The sequence below is a fragment of the Bubalus kerabau genome, chromosome 23 (genome assembly GCF_029407905.1).
Source record: "Bubalus kerabau isolate K-KA32 ecotype Philippines breed swamp buffalo chromosome 23, PCC_UOA_SB_1v2, whole genome shotgun sequence".
In the NCBI taxonomy this organism is placed as follows: domain Eukaryota; kingdom Metazoa; phylum Chordata; class Mammalia; order Artiodactyla; family Bovidae; genus Bubalus; species Bubalus kerabau.
The window spans coordinates 8597657-8617131 of record NC_073646.1 but is presented as its reverse complement, the minus strand read 5'-3'; the positions used below and the strand labels follow the sequence as shown (position 1 = coordinate 8617131).

Below are 19475 nucleotides of genomic sequence, written 5' to 3'. Positions count from 1 at the left end.
AAAAACAAAAACGGGAAAGAGGTCTCAGTAACTAAGTTTTAAAGAGAGTGAGGTGTAGGAGAGCAATCGGATGAAGAAGCTGGCTAATGAAAGAGCTGCCGATGAAGAGAAGTAGTGTTAGAAAACTCCCTTTTTTTGAGAGGCAGGTCTAGAGAAGGATTCCCTCTGTAAGGAAATCTACAGTGCATATCTGACGCTACACAGACACTCGCTTCTGAAACCCAGGAAACGAGGGAGCGTCACTCAACAAAAAGGAGAACCACTCTAAATGCCAAAATTAGGTTAAGCAAACGAAGGCACATCCACTGATGATAATGTTGTGTCGCTGGTAAAATGGCACGTGCAAAGGTCACCATTGTATGTTAGGGTTCACTGAGTGGTGAACCTTCTGTGGCTGTTGATAAACGTATCAACATGTGTCCACCCTTATGGAAAAGATGCAAATGGAAATGCAAATGGGGATAAGAACAGAGCTGATCTGTCTCTCCAGGTGCAGCCAGTGCCCCCTGAAGGATCAGCAAGAGTCTGAGTGGGGGCTGTACAGCGGATAAGCAATGAGGTCATCAGAAAAGGATTGGGGGATTTTCCCTGATAGTCCAGTGGTTAAGACTAATGGTTTCAAAGCAAGTGAAAGTGTTAATTGCTCAGTCATGTCTGACTGTTTGCAACCCCATGGGGCTATAGTCCACTAGGCTCCTCTGTCCATGGAATTCTGCAGGCAAGAATACTGAAGAGGGTTGCCATTCCCTCCTCCAGGGGATCTTCCTGACCCAGGGATCGAACCCACATCTCCTGCATTGCAAGCAGATTTTCTGCCATCTGAGTCACCAGGGAAGCCCTTCAATGCAAGGGGCCCAGGTTCAATGCCTGGTCCAGGAACTATGCGAGTCAAGTTGAAAACTAAGGAAGGATTGACTGAGCCTGGAAATTCTCAGGCACCCCTCTCTCTCAGACTCAGCTGTGTAAACAAACTCAGTGCAAATCCAAACAGGAGGAAATGCAAGGAGAGGCGGGCCCCAGCACCCATCCTTCCGTGGCACTGCGATTCGGCGTGGCTGGCTAGACTTCGTGGTAGCCTTGTGTCTCTGTTGGTTTTTCTTCTTTGTGACTAGCTGGATAGGTCTAATAACAATGGGGGGAGTTAACCCTTTTCATTGTAGAGCCGGGGAAATGGAGGACCAGAGAGGTCAAGCAACCTGCCTCAAGTCACACAGATAGAAAGAGGCAGAACCATGAGTCAAACCCAGGTTGGCTGACTTCCGATCCCATCCTCTGCCAGCACTGCAGGCAGCCTCCACCTGAAACTATAGATGCTGTTGGTAAGTAGGCTTGGCAGAGACCGGAGACCGTGAGTGGCCTGTGGGAGGCGCTGAGCAGTCTTTTGTTTTGGCTTCAAGACATTCATTCTGTCCCCTGGAGAAGGAAATGGCAACCCACTCCAGTATTCTTGCCTGGAGGATCGCATGGACAGAGGAGCCTGGCGGGCTACAGTCCATAGGGTCACAAAGAGTCAGACACGATTGAGCAACTAAGCGCACACACACACAGTCAATGTGCCTCTGAGGAAATCAAACACGTCATGAGCTCAGGGTGGAGGGGAATTGCCAGCACAGGTAGATGGCTGGGCTGACTGCCTCTCTGGGCCCAGGCAAGATGTGGGGGTGGTGTTCTTGTTCAGCAAAGCATGGCATTCATTAAGAACAGAAGGTATCTGGGACTCTGGGTAGCAGAATCAATTGAGGACAGGTTTCTAGAATCCTCGCCATCAGACTCAGCAGCTGTAAAGTGCAGAAGGAGGAGAATGGGCTTTGGTTTAAGTGGCTGTGCAACCTGGGGCAAGTCACTTAACCTCTCTGGTCCTTATTTGAGAAAATGAGGATGCCTTCCTGGGTGCTCGTCAGGAGCCAGTGAGAGGACACAGCCTACGGATGAGGCAGGAGCTAGTCCTGAAGGACAGAATCACGCAGGTGGAAAGGCCTGGAGGTCACACTGATGTCTTAGCTGACAAGGTCAGCTGCCCTATGGCCAGCCCAGCCAAAGTACCACGGATGTCAGTCGGCACTCATCGTTCATTGCAGTGACCAGGCACATGCAATGACCAGTGATTATTGTATAGCCCGTGAGCAGTGTGATGAGGCCGCCCCGGGGACATAAGAAGTTTTAACTGCAACCGGTTAGATCCAGGTGACCCTGGACATGAATTATAGATGATGTGGTTGGGGTATGAAAGGGTTGATAAGCACCGTCTCAGGACTTCAATGACTTGGCAACAGCCTGCCCAGGACAGGTAAAACACCATGACCACCAAGACGTCAATCGAGGTCGTCCTGTCTGATGCCTCAGATATACTCTGCTGAGCTTGCGGCGGTCAACGGTCACTTCTCTGAGGCTGTGCCAGTCTCCCTGCCCCACACCCAGCCCTCTGCAAGAACGACATCAGCTCAGACTGTGATCTAGACCTTGATCCAGACTACGGTCTAGGTGGCAATCTAGGCAGATCTGATCTGTGATCCAGACACTGGTCCAGACTATTCTGGACTGTAACTTAGACTGTGATCCTGTCATCGAGGTCAGCACCAAAGACAGTGCCCAGCACACAGTAGGTATTCCATCCATCATTAAGTGAACAGATGTTAAGGAATGAGGCTGGGACTTCCCTGGTGGTACAATGGATGGGAATACGCCCGCCAATGCAGGGGACACAGATTCAATTGCTCTTCCAGGATGATTCCACACGACAGGACCAACTAAGTCCACGCGCCACAGCTACGGAAGCCTTTGTGCCTACAGCCTGTGCTCTGCAACAAGAGAAGCCACTGCACTGAGAAGCCTGCGCACCACAAGAAGGAGTGGCCCCCGATCGCTGCAACTAGAGAAAGTCTGCTTGCGGCGATGAAGACCCAGTGCAATCAAAAAAATAAAAATAAATTAATTAATTTTTAAAAAAAGAAAGAAATGAGGCTGAAGAAGCAGGAGCCAGATCACAAAGGGCTTTGCAAGTGAAGAGGAGGAGCTGGGAGGCATCCTGAAGGCAGTGGGTACCAGGAGCGCGTTCCAGGCACAGCAGTTTGGAGGATGGTTTGGAGGAGGTGAGAATGGACGTGGAGGTGGGAGGAAGGGATGGAGAGGGGCTGATGGGAAACTCCAACTGGAAGAGGGGGAGCTAGGACTGGTCCCCGCTTGGGTGGGGGAAGGGAGGATGAAGGGTGGTGCCCAGGTTCTTGGCAGGGATAGGTGGACGCAGGGCATTCCTCAAATCAGAATCCCTGGGCCTGGAAATCACGTGCTGTTGGGGCCACTCTGCCTCCGGAAGCAGCTGACACAGCAAATGTGTCTGGCGTGTTTGTTGACACAGTTTTTTAGCACCAACTGCTGAGGCATCTGGGATCCGCAGAACGTTTCGAAACAAAGCCGGGCTCTGAATGTAAACACACGCTCGGAGACACCAACAGGCCTCTCCAGACACCCTGGGTTTGGGGGGTGGGGGGACGGGGCTTCTGCCAGAGCAGCCCCTGAACTTGTCAACCCATCAGAGGTGAGAACCATCCCCAGGTCCCTCCCAGGCAGGTACACCGGCCCACAGGTAAAGAGGAGCTGAGTTCTTTCCTGTTACCTTCTGCTGCTTCTTTATGGCTGGAGAGGGGACTTCCCTGCTGGTCCAGTGGTTAAGAATCCTCCTTGTAGTGCAGGGACATGGGTTCGATTCCTCGCTGGATAACTAAGACCCCACATGACGTGGAGGTTTGCCCCAGCTACTGAGCCTGAGCTGTAGAGCCTGCACACTGAACTAGAGAGTGTGTGCGTGCTCAGTCGCTTCAGTCGTGTCCAACTCTTTGCGACCCCATGGACTGTAGTCCGCTAGGCTCCTCTGTCCGTGGGATTCTCCAGGCAAGAATGCTGGAGTGGGTTGCCATGCCCTCCTCCAGGGGATCTTCCCATCCCAGGGATCAAACCTGCAGCTCCTGCGACTCTTGCATTGGCAGGCAGATTCTTTACCCACTGAACCATGAAGGGGGGAAGCCCAGGGAGCCCGTGCACTGCAACCAAAGATCCTGAATGACGCACACAAAGATCCACGTGCTGCATCTGAGACCCAAGGCAGTCAAATATACAAATATTATAAAAAAATAAGAGTTGGTTCCTGCCGGGGTCAGGCTTTCAGTCCTCCTGTCTTTCTTTGCTTTCTTTTTGGGAATCACACCCCTTATGTGTGGACATGATGTCACACTTTAAGAAAAATGGAAGCCCTAATGACGCGTGGCGCCTGGGGTAGGGGGGTGGGTTGGGGAGTGGCCAGAGGGAAAACTGTCTGGGGATCTGGGGATCTGCTGAGGCTGACTGTGTGTGCACACTGCTGTAGAGATGGACTGGCTTTGTCTACGTCTTGTATCGTGGGATGCAAGACTGTGTCACCAACAGACACACTGGAAGGTCCATAGCAGTGGCCTTTGTGCGAAGTGACTCAGATGCTCATCCAAGGTAGGTAGGATGCTAATTACAGTGTGTTCACACAATGGAAAGATTAAAGCCGGGAGGATGGATGCCCTTTGGCTACCAAGGACACTTCTCCAGATGGATTTTGAGTGAGATAAGCCGGACGTGATAAAGAGCACACGCAGTACCGTTCTGTCCAAGTGCTGTTAGAAGTAAGGGGAGGCTTCCATGGTGGCTCAGTGGTGAAGAATCTGCCTGCAATGCAGGAGATGCAGGCTCGATCCCGGGGTCAGGAAGATTGCCTGGAGAGGGAAATGGCAACCCACTCCAGTATTCTTGCCTGGAGAATTCCATGGACAGAGGAGACTGGTGGGTCCTTGGGGTCACAAAGAGTCGGACGCGACTGAGTGACTAACGCTTCACACTTCTTCATACGTACAGACATACCATGCATCATAGGTGTGTTGTGGGCACCATTATGGCTTCCAAGAAGATACCCTACTCTTATCCCCTCCCCACAACTGTGACTATGTTACACAGCAGAGGGGGCTTTGCAGATCTTATTAAGCTTTCTATTCAGCTCAGAAAGGAGACAGTCCTAGATCTTCTGGGTGGGCTAACTGCAACTACACGAGCCCTTTGCTTAGGGCAGAGGCGAAGGGATACAAAGAGAGCAGGATCATACATTGCTGGCTTGACGTTGGAGGGACCACGTGAAACGAACTCTGCCAACGACCTGAATGAGCCCCACAGCAGATCCTCCCCCGGAGCCTCCAGCTAAGAGCTGACGTCAGTTTTGTGAGCTGCGAGGCAGAGCATTCAGCTTTGCTCACCGGATTCTAGACACACAAGATCTGTGAGACCCCAAACGGCTGTTGTCTTAAATCCCTAGGCTGGTGGTAGTTTGTGATGCCAGCAACAGGAAACTAAAACAGGGTGGTTTGGGGAGGATAATTAGAGAAATAATGTCTAAAAAGCCTCTGGAGAGACTTCCCTGGTGGTGCCGTGATTAAGACTCTGCGCTTCTACTACAGGGGGTGTGGGTTCAATTCCTGGTTGGGGAACTAAGATCCCACATGCAGAATGGTGCAGCCAAAAAAAAAAGGCTCCTTAAGTGAGTGATAATGGGAAGAACAAGTTGAGAAACACTGGGTTACAGGGGAAAATTCATTCAGTGGTACGCTTCCCTGGTGGTTCAGATGGTAAAGAATCTGTCTGCAAACCCGGGAAGACCCAGGTTCCATCCCTGGGTCGGCAAGATCCCCTGGAGGAGGGCATGGCAACCCACTCCAGTATTCTTGCCTGGAGAATCCCGTGGACAGAGGAGCCTGGTGGGCTACAGTCCATGGGATCACAAAGAGTCAGACACGACTGAAGCGACTAAGCGCACGCACACAGCACGCTTAGTGTGTATGCACATTAGTGTGTATGCACATCTCCATGTGTGTTACAGCCAGCGTCATCAGTCAACGGCCCCCGCCACCGAGAAGAATCCGGCTCCAAATGGTAGCAATGCCAAGGATGGGAAATTGCCCCGGCCCCTGCCTGCCACCCCATCACTCTTGGACCCTTCCTGGCTCTTCCGATCCGGCTGCCCTGCCCTCTTTTGTTCCTGAAGCTCCTTGCACCTCTCCCTCCCACCCTCCACTCCCTACAGAGACCACTCTCCCCCAACCCCCAGCCCGTCCAACCCTAAAAAAGCCCAGCTCCCTTGGGTTTTTTATCTCCAGCACCTCTTCTGGCTGTGTGACTCTGGACAAATACTTAACCTCTCTGTGCTCAGCTCCCTCATCTGTAAAACAGGGATAACAACAGTAGCCGCCTCAGAGACTTGGCAATGTTCGATCTGTGCCGGCCACAGTCTTTATACGTATTATGCTCTTAATTATTGCTCATTATTATCATGATCATTGTCTTGTGCCCACACAGCACTGATGGTCTCGCTCGGTAGCGCTTCCTATGGCTGCGATTCTCTGCTTATGTGTGTGGTTAACTGGCTGCCTCTGTGGGAGCAGGGTGCGGTGTTGGCAAGGCATTCCAAGGGCTTAGCACACAGTATGGACTCAACAAATATTTCAGGGAGGACTGAATGGATGGACCATTTCCAAAGGCTGCCCCAGTCACCCTCTGAATCTCCATGAACACAACCCCGGGCACTCACCATATTTTGAGGCTGTTGGACGAGTTTCATGAGAGCAGGATGGTTGTAACCTGGGGAGGGGAAGATACAGTTAGAGACCAGCATCGTATCCGGGGGTCCCCTGCCCCTCACCCCATCGCCTGCCCCCTCCTTTCCCTTCCAACCCTGCAACCCTTTTCACACACAAAGGCCCATTCCTGGGGCCCTGTCTGGGAAAAGCCCTGTAACTTCACTCTGTTGGATGCAGCGGGTGTGGACTGGGGCAGTGGTGTGAGGACCAGGGGAGAGAGTGATTAACACTCTTCCTCCGTCTCTCCACCACACACCCCACGCCCAGGGGTGCCGGGACCAAGGTTGGGAATTGCTTGTTCCGCCAGGAAGGAACACTCTGGGGGTCTTTCCAACTGACCTGTGGCCAGAGGTCTTTCAGCTCTGACTCTTACCACGTTGCCTGGATGTTGATAACTTTTCTGCCTCAGTAGATAAAGGCAGTGTCAGGGAATCACATTAAGCCACAGATGCAGCTTTTCTTATTGGCTTCAGAAAGAAAGATGAAAGTAGAGCTAGCCCCTCTGATCAGGAAATCCTGTTGCTGGATTTTTTTTTTTTTTACCACACGGAGCAGCAGGTGGAATCTTAGTTCCAGACCAGGGACTGAACCTGTGCCCCCTGCGGTGGAAGTGCAGAGTCTTAGCCACTGGACCCTCAGGGAAGTCCCTGCACACCGGAGTCTTTGATGTCATGGGGCCCCCCCTGCCCACACTGCAGGGCAGGGGCAGCTGTCTGGAGGCTGCTATTATAGAAGCTTAGGAGGCAGAGTCATTGATGCAAACCTTCAGGCTCCTTGGATGGCTGGGGGAACCCTGAAACCCCTTTAAACCTGACTCCCTATTGATGGGCCTGAGGTGATATTAAAAGACCCGACATTATAGGATGGTTGTAGGGATTAAGTGAGAGAACACGGAAGACATTATGCATGCGGGCTAGGTTGCTTCAGCAGACTCTTTGTGACCCCATAGACTGTAGCCTGCCAGGCTCCTCTGTCCATGGGATTCTCCAGGTACGAATACTGGAGTGGGTTGCCATTCCCCTCTCCAGGGGATATTCTCAACCCAGGGATCCAACCCGAGTCTCTTACATCTCCTGCACAGGCAGGCAGGTTCTTTGCCACTAGGGCCACTTGAGAAGCCCTTGGAAGACACTATGCCAGAGAGCAAATTTTCAATAATCATTAGTTAAAAAAAATTATTTCAATGACTACAGATGTAAAATAAAGGTGGCCAGAGACAAAACTTTTAGAACTCTGGCCTTTAAAAAAAATAATTTAATTTATGTATTTATTTTGGGTTGCTCTGGGTTTTCGTGCTGTGTGGGCTTTTCTCTAGTTTTGGAGAGCTGGGGCTACTCTCCAGTTGTTATACGCGGGCTTCTCATTGCGGTGGCTTTGCTTGCTGCGGGGCACAGGCTCCAGAGCTCGGGTTCACAAGCTGGGGCACACGGACTTAGTTGCTCCAGGGCGTGTGGGATCTTCCTGGATCAGGGATCAAACCCGTGTCTCCTGTATTGGCAGGTGGATTCTTTACCACTGAGCCCCCGGGGAAGCCCTGAACTTCTGGTCTTTTAACAACTGCTGCCAGTCTGATCAGCCCAATTCCCCTGGCCCCCAGAGAGATGCCGGCTGGCTGGGGATTTGAGCTGAAGGAGCCCTAGGTGGTGGTGGGGAGGATGTAGGGGTTAGCCAGGAAGAGATGGGCCCACAGTTTTGGGATAATACGAGATTTTACCCCTTTCACTCTGGTAGGACGTGGAGAGACATTCGTAAATCTCAGACTCCAGGTCACCTTCAGAGGCCAAGGCATCTCTGAATGATGAACTTACCAGAAACAATGAGTCATCTATCTGCCTGCTGTTGGATCTCATCTTCATGGGAAATAAATAGGTTTGAGGGACCCAACTTGGCAAAAGCAGAGGAGGCGTGGAAACCTAATGGTGGGGTGGATCTCTGCGGAAAGACCCTAAGCGGGTGAGTGGAGGTGGCTGGAGGTGAGTGGAGGGGGCTGGAGGGGGGTGGGGAGCTGCAAATGCTCCAGGATTATCCATGAAGGGACAGTCTTCACAGATACTCAGCCTACAGACTGGCGGATGCTGTGAGGACTCCATCGACCAAAGAAACATGGACCAGCCAAGCTACAAACAGCCTGTGCCCATCAGCCCTGCCTCTCCCTCCTGCAGTAGGACAGCCTGGCTCTGGATGGCCAGGAGGTGAGCCTGCTGAGAGAGACACTTTCTTGGGCCAGCCACCCCTCTCCCAGCTGCTCTGTGTGCATGTATACTGGGGGGAGGGGGACACTGAAAGTGGCTCCAGCCACCTCCTCTGGCAAATTGCCCCTGATGAATGGTAGCCAGGTTGCCTGAAAGATGGCATCCTTCCCTCTGGCAGCTGATGCACGATGACCTCACTGGCCCAGGGGGACCAAAAGATCAGCCTCTTCGAATTGGTCTGGGATTGACTTTGGGCTGCAATTCACATTCCAGAGCCCCCACCCCCACCGCCCCGTGGAATCAGGCTGTGGCTGGTCTCTGGCTGAGACCTCATCCTTCTTCACCTGCCCTCTGCTCTCTGCTGTTTCTCTTCCTCCCCTTTCCCCCAGCTCTGCGCCACCCCCACCCAGCTCTCCCTTAATTAACCACTGTCACTGAATCCCCACCTCTGACCTTCTTCCAGGAGTCCTAAGACTGCTGACATTGGCCACGGGTTCACTTCCTGCCTGTGCTTCCTCTCCAAGCTCTGCTTATCTACCTACAAAATGGGTATATTCATCCAGACCCACACTTGTCAGGTTTTGGGGGAGAAGTAAATGAGAAAAGACATGTAAAGTTCCTTTTCTAATACACCCTCTGCGAATGACTTGTTCTTTTCCTCTGCCCTTGAGGGAAGTGTCTGGCCACACACACAAGGTTGTGTCTCTTGGAAGGAGCGACTGAAGTCCGGATAACCATGACTAACACAGAGAGAAGCTCCATCCAAGGATTTATTTTCCAGCTCTTACCTATAGGGACCGAGGAGATCTGGGAATAAAGATCCAACATCCGGTTGCCGTCCACATCCACCAGGTAATTGCCTCGACTCTCTTCATAATTGCAGAAAAAGTGCACAGCCTCTGCATTCTTGGGGAGAGAAGAGACTGGATCAGGGTCACTGAAATTCCCTAGACCCTCAGTCTTTCAGGACTAAGCTTGAACTGCTGAAGTAAAGTGCCTCCCTGATGGCTCAGATAGTAAAGAATCTGCCTGCAATGCAGGAGTATGTGTGCTAAGATGCTTCAGTTGTGTCCGACTCTTTGTGACCCCATGGACTGTAGCCCACCAGGCTCCTCCTCCATGGAATTTTCCAGGCAAGATTAATGGAGTGGGTTATCATGCCCTTCTCCAGAGGATCTTCCTGACCCAGGGATCAAACCCGTGTCTCTCATGTCTCCCTCACTGGAAGGTGGGTTCTTTACCACTAGTGCCACTTGGGAAGCCCCTGCAGTGCAGGAGACCTGGGTTCACACCAAGTCCTGACCATTTAAAGACACGTGGATGGTGTCTGTGGTGTTGAAAATGTAGGATTTTTTTTGCCCTGCAGGTAATTATCAATACATAGGTGATTTGCTTTATAGTCGTTCATGATGCTGTGAATTTGTATTTGATGATTTTTTTTCCCTGTATGTGTTCTATTTATCCCAACAAAAAAGATTGAAAAAGAAATCTGAAGAAAATTCTGGAAAGTTAAGATATATATGGTAAGTCTTAGGGCCTAAGAAAACTAAAAAACAATAGTGATTATATATTGATAATATAATATATATAGTATATAGTGAAAGGAATGGAAATGGTACACTAGAAGATTTTCACATTATGTACCAAAAATTAGTAGAAACCGAGGTGAGGAAGAAAAAAGACAAGAGAAAGAGAGAGAAGAAAAAATAAGACGGGGGACTTCCCTGGTGGCTCAGCGGCTGACTCCTTGCTCCCCCTGAAAGGGGCCTGGGCTCAATCCCTGATCAGGCAACTAGATCCCACATACCACTGCCCCAGTGCAGCCAAATAAGCAAATGTTATAAATTAAAGAAACCAGAAAATAAAACTGAACCTGTGAATACAACTATATCAATAGTAACATTAACTGTGCATGGATTAAGCAAGTCAAAAAAAAAAAATCAGAAACTATCTGACTGGATTAAAAGATTCAGTGATATGCCATCTACATGAGATATATTTTAGATTCTAGAATACAAATTAGGTTGAGAGTAAAAAGATAGGAAAAGCTACATGATTCTCATAGTAATCATAAGGAAGCTGGATGTTTTATGCTAATATCAGATGAAACTGGTAAACAAACAAAATGTTCCTAGAGGTAAAGAGAGGCATTTTATGATGACAGAAGGGTCCATCCACAAAGAGGACCATAAACATGTAAGCAGCTGATGTTGTTTAGTTGCTCCGTCATGTCTGGCTCTTTGCAACCTCATGAACTGCAGCCCACCAGGCTCCTCTGTCCATGGGATTCTCCAGGCAAGAGTACTGGAGTGGGTAGCCATGCCCTCCTCCAGGAGTCTTCCTGACCCAGGGATCGAACCCATGTCTCCGGCATTGCAGGCGGATTCTTTACCACTGAGCCACCTGGGAAACCTGATATACAGCCCCAAATACATGAAGCAAAACCTGCCAGAACTGAAGGGAAATGATAATTCTATAAGACTAGTTGGACACTTCAGTCCCTGGCTTTCAATAATGGATAGGACAACCAGGAAGAGGATTAATGAGGAAAGAAATGTGGACAACACTCAGAATCAGCAGATCTCACAAACACATGTGGAACACCCCACCCAACAACAGCAGGGTATATGTCCCTCTCAAGTGCATCAGAACATTTTCTAGAATAGACCACATGCTAGGCCATAAAAAAGGGTCAATAAATTTCCAAGGATTGAAATCATTCCAAATAAGTTTTCCAACCCCAGTTGAAGGAGATTAGAAATCTCAGAAGTTTGGGAAGTACACCAAAATGTAGGAATTACACTATATAAATAACCAATGAGGGACACCCCTCATTGGTGGTCCAGTGGCTGACTCCATGTTCTCAATGCAGGGGGGTCAGATTCAATCCCTGGTCAGGGAACTAGATCCCACATGCCACAACTAAAGATCCCCCATGCTGCAAAGATCTAAGATCCTGCGTACTGAAACTAAGACCCAGCTTAGCCAAATAAAAAATTAAAACAAAAACAAAAACAAAAACAAAAAAACCCAACAAGTCAAAGAAGAAATAACAGATGAAATTAAGGGGAAAAAAAAGGTTTAGAACAAAAGCATGTTTTATAAAAAGAATAAGCACAGATTAAGTTGTAACCAAGAAGCAAAGATAGGATTCCCCACTTACCTGAATTATATTCAACTGTTTCATTAGCTCCTGCAGGAGAGAAGAAAAAAAGCATCATAGCAAGGACATACACTTGCTTAAAATCTTTCACCTTTTCCCAAGTCTTGGGGCTTTTCCCCCTTCATGTCAATAACCTAATAGTTAGTCAACAATATTATACATATTTTTTTAAATCCCTAAGAGAAATAGTTGGTGGGAAATGATTCTTGCCAGTTCAATTAACAGTACAACAGACAGGTTGGAGGGTCGGACACTTCAAAGATAACAATCAAGTTATCAAGTTATATTTTAAAACTAAAATATTTAACCAAAAAAAATTGAGTTGAAGATATTTATCTAATGTCCAGAAAAGCATGGGTTCTTTTTTTACTTAGGGGAAAAAAAGCTCTAACATACCATTAGGAAAATAGAAATCTGCACCATTTATAATTATAATCTGAATATTCCATAAATCACTTGTACAATTATACATAGCAACTGGGAATTATAAACCAGGGGTTTTACTCTTACAAGGATTTCATTTCTGAAAAGAAGTCACAGAAAGTAAACTTTAGCAATTAGTGTCATAAAATCATATATTTCCATGTAAAAATACAAAATAATATTCATGATAAGAATATGAAATTTATTCCAGCTATTTTACTATTATTAAATTAAAATTCACCCCTCACCAATAGAAATATGCATGAAAAAAGTCTTCTTTTGTTAGCAAAGAACCATGCAAAATAGCTACAATCATTTACATCAGCACAAAGACTTCTAGTTTATTAAATAGTTTCAATGTCAAAAGAAACATCTTTTGACTTTTAAAAAACAAAGACACTGTGTATGGATAAAACCTGCAAAATATGCAGAGAAAAAATAAATTTGTATTACAAAGGTTTACACTGTTATTTTTCAGATGCAAACATTAGAAACAGTATTGGACTCACAACCCAGAATCAAGGCTAACCAGACTTGCAAAGCGTGGTGTATGCAGATTTTGTAGCTTCTTTGGGGAGAAGCCGCAACACCCCTCGCCGTGTCTCTAACATCTATTCCATGGATTCTGAGCTGCCCACAGTCTCTCACACACCATGCACTGTCACCCTGCGGGCTTGTCACCATTCCCCTCACCTAGAACAGGATGCACTCCTGCCAGTTCCTCCTTGTGGCCCTTCAAGATCAAGCTCAGGGAGGCATCTGCCAAACACACCCTGTGCCACATCACACAGTCAGGTTCTTTCACTGTTGGTGGGATGCTCTGCCCCAGCCTCTGACTCTGGACTCAGAAACAAGCCATGTAACTTGCTTTGGCCAACAGAACGAGGTGGAAGTAATGGTGGGTCAGTGGGGAGCCTGGCTCAAGAGACATAGAGCAAGCACTCCTTTCCATCATCATGAGAACAAGCCCAGGCTGGCTGGCTGGAATATGAGAGACCCATGAGGCAGAGCCACATTACCACAGTGACCCAAGACAAGCCTAACATAGATCAACGGGTGGCCAGTCATCCCTCAGGCACATAGATGAGCCCAACACAGCTGCCTACCCAACTGCCAGTTAACCATGGATGCATGAGCAACTTGTATGCTGTTGAGGTTTTGGGACTGTTTGTTATGCAGCACTATTACAGCAATTGATAACTGATACATATCCTCTAAGAAGACTTCTTTGACTTCTTATGGAAGGATGGCCTGGTTTAAAGTTCTGGATCTCTAGTGGTGAACTCTCTGAAAGCAACTAAGGATACAGGGCCCTCAGCATGGCTGTGTTCTTGCCCCATGGGCCCTTTTTGCTCTTTTCTGAAACACACCACTCAAGTGTGCTCAACTCACCCGAGATCTAGGCCCTGGGACTTCCGTCTTCATCAAAGGTCCATCATAGTCAAATTCAATGTCGACTTTAGCTGCAGCCTGACTGATGTGTCTGGATCCTGCAGTAAACACAGGTGGTGAGAAACCCCTGAGCACAGAGGATATGAGAATCCTGCCCTTACAACACTGGGAGTCCCCAACAGAGGCAGTGCCAGGGCCTGAGACCCATGCCAGCCTGACGATCCCAGAACTCTGAGTGTGGTCAGATATGGGTACCACAAGCACCTTGAGGATTTCAAGAAGTGGGAAAGCCTGGTGCCAGTGATGCCGTAGGCAAGCAGGCATGCTCACATCCCACTGTCGTGAGGCTAAGGTGATGCCGACTTCCTAGTCTTTTCGACTGAGCAACCTCAGTTTTCAGGATTCATCTGGAAAATAATTGGACCAGTGCAAAAAGATGTAGATTAAAAATACTCATCATAGCATTGTTTCTAACAACAACAGAGAGGAAACAGCCTGAATGTCCAACAAGGAAGGTCAGTAAATAGAATGTGCCATGTCCCACCATTTTCATGGACAGCAGAATATTGGGAATATTATGTATCCCTAATAAAAATTATCCAAATTTTGTAAAAAAAAATTTATCTATATCCATATGTATTGTGTGTGCATGCTCAGTCATGTCTGACTCTTTTGCAACACCATAGACTGTAGCCTGCCAAGCTCCTCTGTCCATGGAATTTTCCAGGCAAGAATACTGGAGCGGGTTGCCGTTTCCTTTTCCAGGGGATCTTCCCAACCCAGGGATCAAACCTGTGTCTCCTCCATATGTATATATAGACTCAAATTTGTCAGCCCTGGAACTGCTGACATTGTGGGCTGGATGGTTCTTTGCTGTGGGAGGCTGCCCTGGGTAGTATAGGATGTTTAGCTGCATCCCTGGCCTCCAGCCACTAGAGGTCAGTGGCATCTCCTCGAGTTGTGCTCCAAGTTGTGTCAATTAAAAATCATCCAGGCGATGGGAACTCCCTGGCAGTCCAGTGGTTAGGACTTTGATGCTTTCCCTGCCCTGGCCAGGGTTCAATCCCTGGTTGGGGAACTAAGATCCTGAAAGTGGTGTGGCACACCCACTCCATTATTCTTGCCTGGAGAATCCCATGGACAGAGGGAGCTACAGTCCATAGGATCAGAAAGAGTCAGACACGACTTAGTGACTAAACAATAAGATGTTTCATATAAATCATGTATGTGATCTTCACCCATCAGAATGGCTGCCATCAAAAAGTCTACAAACAATAAATGCTGGAGAGGGTGTAGAGTAAAGGGAACCCTCTTACACTGTTGGTGGGAATGCAAACTAGTACAGCCACTATGGAGAACAGTGAGGAGATTCCTTACAAAACTGGAAATAGAACTGCCATATGACCCAGCAATCCCACTACTGGGCATACACACTGAGGAAACCAGAATTGAAAGAGACACGTATACCCCAGTGTTCATCGCAGCACTGTTTATAATAGCCAGGACATGGAAGCAACCTAGATGTCCATCGGCAGATGAATGGATAAGGAAGTTGTGGTACATATACACAATGGAATATTACTGAGCTATAAAAAAAGAACACATATGGGTCAGTTTTAATGAGGTGGGTGAAACTGGAGCCTCTTATACAAAGTGAAGTAAGTCAGAAAGAAAAACACCAATACAGTATATTAACGCATATACATGGAATTTAGAAAGATGGTAACTACGACCCTCTATGCGAGACAGCAAAAGAGACACAGATGTAAAGAATAGACTTTTGGACTACGTGGGAGAAGGTAAGGGTGGGGTGACTTGAGAGAATAGCATTGAAACGTGTATATCACCACATGTAAAACAGATGAGCGGTGCAAGTTTGAAGCATGAATCAGGGCACTCAAAGCCGGTGCTCTGGGACAACCCAGAGGGATGGGGTGGGGAGGGAGGTGGGAGGGGGGTTCAGGATGGACAGACACATGTACACCGTGGCTGATTCATGTTGATGTATGGCAAAAACCACTGCAATATTGTAATTAGCTTCCAATTAAAATAAATAAATTAATTTTTTTAAAAAAGAAAAAAAATCATGTATGTGATCTTATTTCATCTTTCCACAACTCTGAGGGGTAGTTGCTATTCATTGCATTACACAGGAAAGGAAACAAATACTAAAACATGCTAGTGTCTCTCTGTCATACACGCTGATGCGCACACACACACACACACACGACCTGCCAAACTATAAAAAGCCATGACATTAGAAAACATAAGTTCTTAATTTTTCACAATTGCTTGGAATATCAAAGGTTTCTGAATTAATTATGCAATTAAGTGGAGCCCTTTGAACATAAAATCCAGTTAAAATCCAATACCACCCTTATTTTCAGGCGTGAAGATACCAGCTTTATTATCTTTTGTTTGATCTTACAATGAAAAAGGAATTCCTAAAGATCTTATTCCAACAGCAGAGAGTTAAAAATCATGGACCATACTGATGACTTAAAAAAAAAACAACGCACACACACTCAACTGTTTCTCGTTTCCTTGGCCTGAACTCAGCGTTACTGGTCAAGACTGATTCCAACCAGACCTGCATTCAACAGGTCTATTTGGATAAATAGGGCTCTTAACCTGCCATTCTTCCTTTGTTTCCAGAAAAGGGGGGACAGTGAAAATCTATAAGCAGTAAGTCATCCTCTCACGAGGACACACAGTCCTCTCTTCCTTTCTCCAGAAAATGTCTTGACATTGCATTGTAGCAATCAGATTTCTTGGGGGTTGCAGGAATACCAGGGGTGGAGGCAGTTGGCAGTGGGACCTGCAGCTGAAAGGACCTCGAAGCGGAGCATGTGAGGTCTCGGGGAGCTGTGGTTGCCAGGATGCCGGGACCATGAGTAAACAGGGCTGGGAGGCGGGGTCAGGGTAGGACCTGGGAGACACAGCGGAGATGGGTGGGGCATGAGAGGGGGATGCCAAGGCCAGGTGCGAGGCAGATGCATCTGGGTCAGGAACCGCACTGGTTCCTACAGTGTTCCAAGTCTTTCTGGGTGTGGCTGGGAGAGGGACAAAAATGCTGGGCAGAAATCCTGAAAATCAGAGTCTGCTGAATTTTTTTTTTTTTTGCAAATGTGCTATCAGAAAAAGGAAGATGGAGATGCTCACATATATTTAGGCAAATGCTCGCCTATTATTTTATTCTTTTTTTAAAGACTTTTTTTTTGATGTGGATCACTTTTAAAGTTTTTATTGAGTTTGTTACAATATTGCTTCTGTTTTATGTTTTGGTGTTTCTGGCCCCTAGGCCTGTGGGATCTCAGCTTGCTGACCAAGGATCGAACCTGACCCCTCTGTATTGGAAGGTGATGTCGTAACTGCTGGAACACCAGGGAAGCCCCCCACCTATTGTTTTGATTAATCCACAACCTTCTTGTGAGCAGATACTGTCCCCATTTCACAGATGAGGGTCAGAGAGGTTAAGTGAGTTTCCTGAGGTCACATAGCTTGTGAGTTTGCAAGGCCAGAACTTGAGTCCAGAAAACTTGTGCTTTTCCTACTATATCTCAATTGTGACTTTTTGTAGAGGAAAATGACCAAATGCCAATACAACACTTAATGATGACATAAAGTGCTATAAACCACAAGAAAAAAGAACAAGATTTGAATGATCAAGAAAGCCTTTTCCAGGATCCCTTCTATCAAGCTGTGTGAGCAGATGTCCATTTATTGAGCACTCACGGTGAACATACTGGACATCATTCTGAGTAATTTCCATGGATTACCTCGCGTAATCCTCCCAACCCCATTGGAGGTAAATGTTATTATGAGTCTTATGTTAAAGGAGACACTGTGCTCAGAAAGGTCAATTAATTTTCCCAGAGCCACACAGATGGAAAGTGGTGAAGCTGGCAGTCTGTCCACTGGACCTCTCCTTTCCCAGATGCTGTGAGCATCATGGATGTATAGTCCATCTCATCTAGTGTGGGTTTTTGAAATGAAACATTCGCAGCAAAACAACTCACTTCTCCCAAAGGCAAATTACTACCAAAAGGAGGAAGAAGTTTGAATCAACACTGAATGACCCAACATTTCCATTCATGAATAAAATAGCACACCCAGAGGGCAGGAGTGTGCCCTGACAGGCAAGACCAGGCAGGGTGGGTAAATTCAACCCAATCCCCTGGGTCTGAGCCAATCCACAGTCAGTTTTTAACTCCAAACTGTAAAAGCTGCCGTCTGATGTTTTTAATGTCCTCTAGATCTTCTTCTGAGAGCAATGAATAAATGCCATTTTCCCAAACAGCAAGGGTTCTCTATGTGAGCCTAGCCAAAGTCAAGATCAAGTTCAACTGGAGTTATTTGCTCTGCTTTTGCTTAAAACAAAACACTTGGAACTCCTCTGCTGGTCCAGTGGTTAAGAATCTGCCTTCCAATGTGAGGAATGCAGGTTCAATCCCTGGTCAGGGGAACTAAGATCCACAAGCCACAGAGCAACTAAGCCTGTGCCAGGTAGGTAGTACATGAGCCGCAGCTAAGACCTGATGAATCTTCCATGCTAATGACTCTCCCTTCTACTTGGAACACAACAGACCTGCATCTTTGGAGTTTATTTGTTACATAATTAGGGGTAAGCATTAATATGCTTATCTTCTAATTAAATAAAACAAACCCTCAAAACCCACTAATAACTTCTCAAGGCTATCAAGGTTTAAAAAGAAAGAGGAAAAACTGAGAAACTCATAGACCAGAGGAGACGATGAAACTGGATTGAACCCTGGAGCAGAAGGAGGCCCTGAGAAAAAGTTGCTGAAATTCACATACAAGTCTAGAGTTTGGTTCAGATCAAAGTACTAAGGTCAGTTCCTCAGCAATGACAAATGCATCCTGGTGATGTAAGATGATAAGACTGGGGAAAACTGGGTGAACAGCATGTGGGATCTCTTTGTCTTTGCAATTTCTCTGCACATCTAAAATATTCCAAGATAAATGTTTATTTAAAAATAAAGCCTGTGGGAGAGGAGACAACACTCCTGCTTTTTATCACACTCAAGATAGAAACGCCTGCAACATTCAACAAGAAGACCAAGGACTCCATAGACAATTTGTCTTCAGAAGGCAGACGGGACGCACAATAAGAAGGAGACATCGTGATAACAAGCATGGAGCTCTGAGAACTGGGGGCAACCTGGAGGGGCAGGCATCCGAAGCAGGCTACCAGAGCTGCTGGGATGCAAGCTGCATGCATGCTCAGTCGCTAAGTCATGCCCGACTCTCTGCAACCCTATGGACTGCAGCCTGCCAGGCTCCGTGGGATTTCCCAGGCAAGAATACTGGAGTGGGTTGCCGTTTCCTTCTCCAGGGGATCTTTCCCATCCAGAGATCAAACCCTCGTCTCCTGCATTGGCAGGCAGGTTCTTTACCACAGAGCCACCAGAGAAGCCCAGGAGACACATTGAGGGGGTGGATAATAATCCAGTGTTTGGAGCTGGACTGATGTAAGAAAAACTTAAAAGTGGTCCATTTTCAAGGACAACTAGCCTAGAGGGACAGCTTGCTGATGTAATAGCCGTTAGGATACTTGCATGGGAAAATCCAGACAAAGGGGGAGTAATAAATCCAGGTGACTTTGTCGGGAAGATTGTTAACCCTGTAGTACACAACCAA

At 47.3% G+C, this 19475-nt stretch overlaps 1 protein-coding gene across 3 annotated transcripts in view; it reads right to left on the bottom strand.

Moving 5' to 3' along the window:
* The window catches only part of ABAT (4-aminobutyrate aminotransferase), an 88897-nt gene that overhangs the window by 20630 nt on the left and 48792 nt on the right, over positions 1–19475 (bottom strand). For all 3 annotated transcript variants that reach the window (XM_055562262.1, XM_055562264.1, XM_055562263.1), the window contains 4 exons: positions 13815–13912; positions 12000–12029; positions 9625–9742; positions 6596–6645 (listed from right to left, as the gene is read on the bottom strand). In XM_055562262.1, the coding sequence (XP_055418237.1) occupies positions 6596–6645; positions 9625–9742; positions 12000–12029; positions 13815–13912 (296 nt within the window). The remainder of the gene's footprint in view (positions 1–6595; positions 6646–9624; positions 9743–11999; positions 12030–13814; positions 13913–19475) is intronic.